Genomic DNA, 10,184 nt, shown 5'->3' with positions numbered 1-10,184 from the left:
GCCCAGCTCAAAGCCGGGCAGGGGAGGCCTTGCCTCTTTGCTGGCCAGAAATTAAAGAAGGAGCTTAAAGGAGTGCTCTGCTTCTAACCCCTATGTTCTCAGAGGCGCATCCACTTTCAGTGGCTAAGCTTGGTGTCAATTTAAAATTTGAACACTTATTGGCCTCTGGCTACTCTATTCTCAGAAAACTTGCTTCTTGTAAACCCACGACAGTGCAGGTGTTGGTTTTTGGAATTCTGTTATTCCATGTCCTTCTCTTGAGTCTGTGTCCATCTGACCTTGGCGGCAGCTTTTAAATGCAATTATTAGAGGTTAAAGACTGGTGTTGTTGGTGCATGTCAGGGTGGTGTGAAGACATTCCCAAAGCTTGGGAGAGGTGGAGTGTCATCGCTGATGTCACCCTGTGATACTGGTGTGCTGTGGTTTTTGTGCATGTTGTGAAGAGGGGGCCCCATTCCCTGCCAGCCATGTCAGGCTGGTCTGGGCTTTGCAGGTGTTCTGGGGCTGAGGGGCTGCTCCTTCCAGTGCATTACTGCCTGCCTTGGCTCCATCTCTCCTGCCCAGTCTATATGCGAGGCCTTTCTCGACGGAGATGGGAAAGCAATTCCTGAGATTTATGAAGGTCACCCAAGCTCCCCAAAGTCCAGTGCTGGTTGATCCATAGCAGTCATCTTAACTGGGCTCAGCAAGGTCACCTTGTGGGGTCACAGTGCCAGGTTCTGACTGACACATGGGAAAGAAAGCAGCTGAAGGATTAGGAGAACAAGACAGGTGAGGAGAAGCTGAAAAAACTGGGGATGTTCAATTTTCAGAGGAAGAGGATTGACCTTATTGCTCTCTGAAATTGTCTGAATGGAAATTTTTTAACACCAGTCTTGTCTCCCTTTCACCAAGCTGTGGAGAAGAGGCAATGAACTTTAGTTTCCCTAGTGGAGGTTTAGTTTCCTATTAGGGAAATTTAATTCACAAAAATGCAGGACAACCAACATACTGAAAGGGCTGGAGAATCTGTCATAGAAGAGAGGCTGGGAGAGCTGGGGCTTCAGGAGACAAGGATGGACAGTGGGGTGTCATCAATGTATGGAAATCCCAGATGGCAGGAAATTAAGTCGAGGGAGTCCGTTTATCCACAGTAGAGCAACCATGCAGGAAACGAGGGCAAGGGCACAGGTGAAACCAGATGGAATTCCATGGGCAAAGAAGGGAAGAATTTTTCAATGTGAGGGTGGACAGAGAACGGAAGACATGGTGGACTCACTGTCCTGGGAGAGCAAAACCTGAACTGTCCATGGTCCTGGAAACCCCATACTTGTTTGTCTTTGTTGAGCTGAGGGGAATGAAACACTTGTATCCCAGAGTTCCTGCCCAAAGTGGATGATTTTGTGACTCTGCTGAGAGGGTTCAAGAGTTCTGCTGGGAAGAGAGTTTGTAAAGTGTGTCCTGGCATGGAGACACTCTACCAGAGCTGTGCTCAGGAGACCATTAATGTGTCAAAAGACTGGTGTAGCAGGTGATGGGCTTGTGCCATGTCCTGGAAAGTCCTCCCAGTCCTTTGCTTCCTGTGCCAGTCATGGTTGTTAATAGTGGTGACATATTTACTAAGAAATATGCTGTGCCCCTTTTCTGTTCACTCCAATGTCCTGTCTGACACTGTGTGAGCTGAGGATGTGAGACCACTGGAATTTACAAAGATGAGGAGACATGTCAGGCTCTGATGCAGGAAAACTTTATTGAGGTAAAAGAATGAAAAGACAGGAGAAAGAAACAGAAGTGATCCAGTGTGAAGCACAAGTAGGAAGATCATCAGCTGAGGTGCTTTTCTTGCAGGAGCTGATGCCAGAACCTCAAGGTGGTGCCTTTAGCAGATGGAGCCATAGCCCCTTCCGCCATAGCAGCCCAGGCCTCCCAGCCCATAGCCAAACCCACGGCCATAGCCAAGGCCGTAGCCAAGGCCAAAGCCAAATCCCCCAGAGATGGGCTGTCCCTGCACATTGAGCTCAGTGCCCAGAGCAGCAGAGGAGGTGGATCCGACGGCAGTGTTCTGGGGGAAGGAGGTCATGATGGGTCCTGGCAGGGTGACCAGCACAGGGGAAGGGTCGATGATGACGCGGGAATCCTGGCATTGCAGGGCACAGGGCTCATTGCAGCTGTTGGCCAGCGGGGTGGGTCCGCAGGGACGGCAGAGGCTGTTGCAGGCCATGGGTGTGGTGTGGAGGGTGCCTGGAAGAGAGAGAGGGGGGTGAGGCAGGGCAGGGGTGTGGGAGTCTGAGGGATGAAGAAATGTGGAGGCTGTTGTAGGGGTGTGGAGGCTGGGGCTGAGCGTGCTGAAAGAGAGGGGCCAGGGGTGCAGGAGCAGGAGGGTCAAGGGCTTGAGTCTCACCTGGTTGTTGGCAGCAACAGGAGTAGAAGGAGTCGGGAGGAGCTTGTGAGGGAGAGAGGCTCTGGGTCGGCTTTTATGCTGGTTCTGTAGGGGTGGGACAGCCTTGTCCCATGGCCTTGGGGCATTTTGCAGGTTACAGGTTCTGCCAGGCCCAGCCTGGCAAGCTATGATGCGAGGAGCGTTTTCCTCCCCACAACTATGCCGTGGTGTCATGTCTTGCTCTAAGGAGACCTTGTCCATCCAACCTTGGCGGCATCATTAAAGTGAGAGTTGGTATTTGGGAGCATTGGCATGGAAAATGTGTGTCAGAGACACCAGAATATGTAGAAAAAAAGCCTCAGAAAACTATGGGTGTCATCAGTGAGGTCATTTTGTGGCACTTGTGTGGTTTAATTTGTGGGTGTGTTGTGAAGAGGGGCTCCATTCCCTCCCAGCCCTGTATGGCTGGTGTGGGATTTGCAGCTGTGCAGTGCATGAGGAGCTGCCCCTTCCATTGCGGTCATTCCTCCTTTAAAGTGTGAGTATTTGAAACCAAAGGCTGCTGTTGATGGGGCATGTCAAAGGGGACTGAAGATGTGAACAATATTATGTAGAGGTGAGGTGTCATCAGTGACATCATCCCATGGAACTCATGGTTTTGGGTTTGTGGGTGTGTTGGGAAGCGGGGCCCCAAATTATCTCAGGTGTGTCAGGCTGGTCTGGGCTTTGTATCTGTGCCAGGTGTGCGCACCTGGAGTCTTCTGTTCCATGTGAGCAGTTGGAGAGTTGCCCCTTCAGCAAGCTGCCAGATGATAGGGTGGCTGAGGCACTACTTGGTTCTGCCACTGGTCAGAGGGATCTGGAGACAGGGTAAAAGGAATGTCCTGCATTTCAAGAGCAGGAAATGAGAAGTTCTGCATCTCGGCAGGAATGGCACTTGGCCCTGGTCTGAGAATCTGGAAAGGAGCTTTGCTGAGCAGGACCCTGTAGTGCTGGTGGAGAACAAAGAGAACACAAGATCTCAATGAAGCTTTAGTTGAAAAGGTGTCTAAGATAGATTTCAGACAATTCTTGCCATGAAGTTGGGAGAGGCGGCCCATCCTCTCTTTAGAGCACTAACTGGGTCCCATGTGGTGTGGTTTGGGCAGTTCTGGGCTCCCCAGTGGAAGATAATCATGAACTTAGAAACAAAACCACTTTGTGGCCAACAAGGTTCTAAAGGGGCTGGGAGATCCTTCACAGATGAGAATGAGGGATCTGTGACTCCCAGAGACAAGGATGGAGAGAAGCTTGTCATCAGTGAGGGCAAATCCCTGATGGCAGGGAATGAAGATGAGGGATCATAGCCAGCCTCAGCAGTGCACATGTGGAGGATAACAGGGCAAAGACACAAGTGAAAGCAGATGTAACTCCATGGGCAAGGAAGAGAAGCATGTTTCAGTGTGAGGGTTGTCACAAAATGGAAAAGATGTAGGAGTCTGTCCTGGGAGATCCAGAAATGGAACTGCCCATGGTCCTGGAATTCCTGCGCTTGTTGGTCTGACTAGAGCAGAAGGGAATGAAGCTCTTGCTCTCCAGTGTTCCTCCCAAAATGTATGATTTTGTGACTGTTTACAGGGAGGGTTTGAGGATCCAGCTGGGGAAGAGAGTTTGTTAAGTGTCTACTGGCATGTAGTAACTTTTTCAGAGCCATGATTGGTGTGTCAAAGCTGTAGGTATAGCAGGTGATGGGCTTGTGACGCATTCTGGAAGATCACACTTCAACCCTGCTTCCTGGGCAATTCTTGTGATTGCTGGTGGGAACGTATGTGCTAAGAAAGGTGTTCCAGCCCTTTTCCCCCTATGCCAACAGCCTGTTAAGGCCTTACACTGTGCTGAGTGAGGATGTGAGACAATTTGAAATCCAAAAGAGGAGGAGACTTCTCAGGCTTTGATGCAAGAAAACTTTATTGAGGGAAAAGACTGAAGGCAAAGGAGAAAAAGATGGAAGGCATCTCGTGCAAGTTGCAAGTAGGGCAGCCATCAGCCAAGGTGCTTTGTTTGCAGGAGTTGTTGCAGGAGCCCCAAGGTGGTGAACCAGTCCTTAGCAGATGGAGCCATAGCCCCTTCCGCCATAGCAGCCCAGGCCTCCCAGGCCGTAGCCAAATCCACGGCCATAGCCAAGGCCATAGCCAAAGCCACCAAAGCTAAATCCCCCAGAGATGGGCTGTCCCTGCACACTGAGCTCAGTGCCCACAGCAGCGGAGGAGGTGGATCCGACGGCAGTGTTCTGGGGGAAGGAGGTCATGATGGGTCCCGGCAGGGTGACCAGCACAGGGGAAGGGTTGATGATGACGTGGGAATCCTGGCATTGCAGGGCACAGGGCTCGTTGCAGCTGTTGGCCAGCGGGGTGGGTCCGCAGGGACGGCAGAGGCTGTTGCAGGCCATGGGTGTGGTGTGGAGAGTACCTGGAAGACAGAGGGGTGAGGGAGAGCCGAGGAATTGGGGTGTGAGGGGTGGTGATGTAGGATAGAGAGGGAGTGTGGAGGCTGTTGTGAAGCTGTGGGGAAGTGTGAGGGCTGCTGAGGCTGGTCAAGGCTTGAGACTCACCTGGTAGTCTGCAGTAGCAGGAGGTGAAGGCGTGAGGAGAAGTGTGAGAGGGAGAGAGGCTCTGGGCCGGCTTTTATGCTGGTGCTGGAGGGGCGGGACAGCCTTGTCCCATGGCCTTGGGCATTTTGCAGGCTGCAGCTCTTGGCTGGTGAGTCCTGAGGTGGGGATTGTTTTCCTTTATGCAATTCTGCAATTCTGTGTCTTTCCCTTGAGGCTGTGTCCATCTGACTTTGGTGGCCACTTAAAGGGGAGAGTTGGTATTTGGGAGGATTTGATTGTTCAGTGTGTGTCAGGGAGGAATGAATAAACAACCAGAACCGCAGAGAACTGCAATGTCATCAAGTAAGGTAATTTTGTGACTCTGATGTGCTGTGGTTTGTGGGTTCTTTCTGATGACTGGGCCCCTATTCTGTGCCACTGGGTGTCCATCAGTCATTGTGTTGCACCCAGGAATGCTGAGGGAGCTGCTGATGTCCTCAGAAGGTCACTCTGCAATAACTTGGAAAGGTCCTCATACCTAGGAGCAGTTTCTGATGGATGAAAGGCAGCTCATCCCCTTGTGTCTTCAGTGGGCTGAAGTGACAGCATTTGGAAAAGGAGAGGCTGTTCAGGCTGAACTTGTTCCATTTTTCAGGTCCATTTGGAATTCTCAACTTTACATGACACTCAACCAACATTGAGTAAATCAATTTACATGAGACTCAACCAACTAAAGTCTATGTCTTGACCTCATTCAGAAATTAAAAAAAAACAATCAGTAAACCTGGCCTGATTTTTTTTCTCCAGCTTGTGCTGTGACATGACTTCATTTATTCCACATTGAAGCATGAGGTATAACCTGTAAGTCTTTATATTTTGTTCCTGTGAGCAAAAGACAAAATTTACTAACTGACGCTCAGCAAACTCATTTTTCCTTTTCTGTCATGATGTGGGTGTTTCTTTATGGAATTCTATGATTCCATGTCCTGCTCTTGACTCCTTTTCCTTCTCACCATGGCAGCTGCTTTTAAGTGTGTGTGGGTATTTGGGAGGATGTGCATGGAGGGTTCATGTCAGGGAGGGTGGAATAAACAACCAAAGCATTGGAGTGGTGGTGTGTCATCAGTGAGGTCACTGTGTGATATTCATGTGCTGTGGTTTGTGGATGTGTTTTGACGAGGGTCCCCATTCCCTCCCAACCTTCTCAGGCTGCTTTGGAATTTGCAGCTGTGCTGGAGGTGTTGCCCCTTCCCTCACATTTCATCCCTCCCCACATTGATCCCACCTGGCTAAGCCTGACATTAAACCTTAATTTTCCTGTAGACTGTGCTCTGTGGGTGTCTTGGTGCTCCTCTTATTTTTAAGTTTTTTATATCTGGAGCCTTTTGAATTTTTACATGGACTGTGTGCCAAAACATGAGGCCACTTGTGATTGTCAGAAGGAGGATTTGGAGGCTGCCCAGGATTGTTGGAGGGCGAGCATTGCATGATCCTCAAAACCAACCCAGGCAAGTCCAGGTTGTGTCAGTGCCCAGTGTGGATATCTGAGAAAGGTCCGAAGGGCTGGACCGAGAGGCTTGTGGACAGGGTCCCAAAGTCCAGATGGCAACAAGCCCCCAGTGCTGTAGGCCAGGAATTGGATCCATTGGACCAACACAGAAAACCTGAGAGGTGCTGGACATCTGATGGAGTTCTGCCAGGGCAGAATGGGGTTCTGCCAAGGGCTGTTTGTTGGGAAGAGTCAACCCAGATAAGAAGGAATGCCTGGGTATCAGTCAGAACAATTGTTTTCTTCTATGAAAAAGCCTTTGTTTTGTGGTTGGGGTTGCAAAGAAATGGGACAGCAGGTGTCCCTGTGTGGGAAAAGGAAACCCAAGTGTCCAGGTAAAGATTGGGAAAAGTGTATGACCAAACAGAGAGAAATCATCTGTCTGCTCAGCACTGGTGAGATCCCACGTAAGGTGTTGTGGGCAGTCCTGGGCTCCCAAGTGTGAAAACGAATCAGATTTTGTGAACCCAGACCAGTTCAGGACAACAAGACTCCAAAGGGGTTGGAGAATCATTCCTAGAGGATGGTCTGAGACAGCTGGGACTCACAGTGGACAAGGATTGATGGGGGGGTGTCATCAGTGTGTGCAAATCCCTGATGGGCAGGGAATGAGTGAAGTGAAGGAGTGAAGGAGTGAAGTGAATTGAAGTGAAGGAGCCCAGCTGTTCACAGCAGTGCTCATGTGCAGGGCAAGAGAGCAAGGGCACAAGTGAAAAAAAATTGAATTCCCCAGGCAAAGAATACAAGAATCTTTCATTGTGAGTGTGGCCACAGCGTGGAAGAGGTGTTGGAGTGTCTGTCATGAGAGATTGAATGCTGAACTGTCCATAGTGCTGGAAATCCTGCTCTTTCTGGCTCTGCTGTAGCAGGGGAGTTGAAGCACTTGCATTCCAGATTTCCTGGCAGAGTGTTGATGTATTTCCTCAGTTTGCTGCAAGAGTTCAAGAGACTTGCTGGAAAGAGTTTGTCAAGTGTTCACTGGCATGGAAAGGCTTTACCAGAGCTGTACCCAGGAGAGCATGAATGTGGCCAAGGCTTTCGTGTATCATCTGAGGTGTGTGTGACAGATTCTGGAGGTGTTCCCTCCTCTGCTTCCCATGCCAGACTCTGTTATTGGTTATTTTGACATATTTGTGAGGGAAGGTGTTTTTGGTCTATTCCATGTACCCCAATGTCCCATTGATCTGTGGAATGTACTCAGTGAGGATGTGAGACAACTGGAATTAAAAAAGAACAGGAGGCATCTCAGGTTTTGATGCAGGAAATGTTTATTGAGGCAAAGGAATGAAGAGGCAGGAGAAAAAAAATGAAAGGGATTGAGTGTAAGGTGCAAGTAGAGTGACCATCAGCCAAGGAGATTGGCTTGCAGGAGTTTTTGCAGAGCCCAGGCTGGTGGTGTCAGGGGTGGTGCTGAGGGCCCTTAGCAGATGGAGCCATAGCCCCTTCTGCCATAGCAGCCCAGGCCTCCCAGGCCATAGCCAAACCCACGGCCATAGCCAAGGCCATAGCCAAAGCCACCAAATCCCCCAGAGATGGGCTGGGGCTGTCCCTGCACACTGAGCTCAGTGCCCACGGCAGCGGAGGAGGTGGATCCAACGGCGGTGTTCTGGGGGAAGGAGGTCATGATGGGTCCTGGCAGGGTGACCAGCACAGGGGAAGGGTTGATGATGACATGGGAATCCTGGCATTGCAGGGCACAGGGCTCATTGCAGCTGTTGGCCAGCGGGGTGGGTCCGCAGGGACTGCAGAGGCTGTTGCAGGCCATGGGTGTGGTGTGGAGGGTGCCTGGAAGAGAGAGGGGTGAGGCAGGGCAGGGGCGATGATGCAGGGGGGAGAGGGATTGTGGAGGCTGTTGTGGGTGTGTGGGGAGACGTGAGGGCTGATGAGGCTGGAGCTGAACATGCTGGAAGAGAGGGACCAGGGGTGCAGGAGCAGGAGGGTCAGGGGCTTGGGACTCACCTTTTGGCTGCACAGAAGAAGGCTTGAGGAGAAGTGTGTGAGGGAGAGAGGCTCTGGGCCAGCTTTTATGCTGGTCCTGGAGGGGCGGGACATTTTGAGGCAGCAGCTCTTGCCTTACCCAGCCTGGTGAGTCATGAGGTGAGGAGTGTTTTCTTTCCTGATATTCTGCAGTTCTGTGTTCTTCCCTTGAGTCTGTGTCCATTTGACCTTGACTGTATATTTCATTTGGGAGAAATAGTGGCCAATGGATTGGTACTGGTTTTGTTTTGAATGTTGGAGGGGCAAACAAAGCCTACAGGAATTTGGGTGTTATTTCATGTCTTCACCTAACCCCCAGCCATTCCTTCTGTCCAAATCTACTTCTCTGCAGCCTGGGGTATGGTCACTGCTCTGGGCTGAAATTTCATAAATGTGCCATGAGTTGGCCATGTAACCTTGGATGTGAAAAGCTCCAGCAGTTACTTGGACAGGATTAGGAAAAGAAATACAGGCAGGTTAAGGGAGTTGAACATCCTGTTCCACACCACTGTTGGGGCTTCTCAGTGAAACAAGGCCATGGATGTGGTTGGCCAAGAGCAGTGCAGGGAGACCATGAAACTGATGGGAGTGGAGGATCCTTTAGATGAGAAGCTGAGAGAGCTGGAATTTCTTTCAGGAAGGAAGCAAAAATACAAATGGGACATGTTGTGAATATGCCATGGAATGACCTCAGCGATGTCCCCCCAAATCTCCTAAGCTGTGGTTGAATCATCCACGAGTCATGACACTCACAATCAACAAGATCTTGGTCTCTAATTTTTGCAACTTAAACCTACCACCAAGGTCAGATGGAGATGGCCTCAGGAGCAGAACATGGAATTGCACAATTCCACAGAGTAACAACTGCTCCATGACACAAAAGGAAAGAGGTCCTTACTGGCTGTCCGTTAGTAATTATTGGGTTTTGCTCATAGGAACAACACATCAAGACTTACTAATTATAAGTTATGAAAACTTGTGGCTTGAATGCGGAAAAAAGGAATTGATGTCACAGAGCAGCCTGGAAAAAAGCGATCGGGCCCCGTTTGTTGTTTATTGGATTCCTGAATAAGGTCAAGGAATACACTTTGAATGACAGAGTATGTTGTTGTGTAAATTGTGTAAATTTCAAAATACAAGTAGAATGGAACAAGTTCAGCCCTGGATTTCCTCTTTCTTGATGTCATTGAAAACACAGAATGGAACTGCTTTCTTTCCTCTATCATGAAGGGCTTTCAGGCACTGGAAACTTTCCAAGCTCTTCCAGAGTGACGTACCCAGGACATCAGCAGCTTCCTCAGCATTCCTGGGTGCAACTCAATGACTGATGGACATCCAGCAGCACAGAACAGAGTCCCAGTCTTCACAAGGCACCCACAAACCACAGAACACAACTGCCACAAGATGACCTCACTGATGACATTGCAAATCTCCTGGGCTGTGGCTGTTTATTCACCCCTCCCTGACACACACGGAACAGTCAAATACTCCCAAATACCAATTCCCAATTAGAAGCTGCTGCCAAGGTCAGATGGACACAGCTTCAAGAGCAGGACATGAAATTGTAGAAATGGATGAAGAAGAACACTCCCTCATGACTCACCAGGCTGGGCCAGCCAAGAACTGCTGCCTCAAAAATGCCCCAAGGCCATGGGACAAGGCTGTCCCACCCCTCCACAACCAGCATAAAAGCCGGCCCAGAGCCTCTCTCCCTCACACACTTCTCCTCA

General features: G+C 50.0%; 3 protein-coding genes across 3 annotated transcripts; all 3 read right to left on the bottom strand.

Annotated features, from left to right (window-relative positions):
- Positions 1-1,858: 1,858 nt before the first annotated feature.
- Positions 1,859-2,250, bottom strand: LOC115949142 (feather beta keratin-like). Its single transcript, XM_031065492.1, has one exon. It carries the CDS (start codon positions 2,198-2,200, stop codon positions 1,859-1,861), a length of 342 nt encoding a protein of 113 aa, XP_030921352.1. The 5' UTR covers positions 2,201-2,250.
- Positions 2,251-4,442: 2,192 nt separating this feature from the next.
- Positions 4,443-4,836, bottom strand: LOC102038262 (feather beta keratin-like). Its single transcript, XM_005431199.2, has one exon. It carries the CDS (start codon positions 4,785-4,787, stop codon positions 4,443-4,445), a length of 345 nt encoding a protein of 114 aa, XP_005431256.1. The 5' UTR covers positions 4,788-4,836.
- A 3,061-nt stretch (positions 4,837-7,897) lies between these two features.
- On the bottom strand, positions 7,898-8,242 carry LOC102037081 (feather beta keratin-like). Its single transcript, XM_005431192.1, has one exon. It carries the CDS (start codon positions 8,240-8,242, stop codon positions 7,898-7,900), a length of 345 nt encoding a protein of 114 aa, XP_005431249.1.
- Positions 8,243-10,184: the final 1,942 nt, after the last annotated feature.

This window comes from Geospiza fortis, unplaced genomic scaffold (genome assembly GCF_000277835.1).
Source record: "Geospiza fortis unplaced genomic scaffold, GeoFor_1.0 scaffold667, whole genome shotgun sequence".
In the NCBI taxonomy this organism is placed as follows: Eukaryota; Metazoa; Chordata; class Aves; order Passeriformes; family Thraupidae; genus Geospiza; species Geospiza fortis.
Note: the sequence above shows the minus strand (reverse complement) of the source record. Positions and strands in the feature narration are given on the sequence as shown.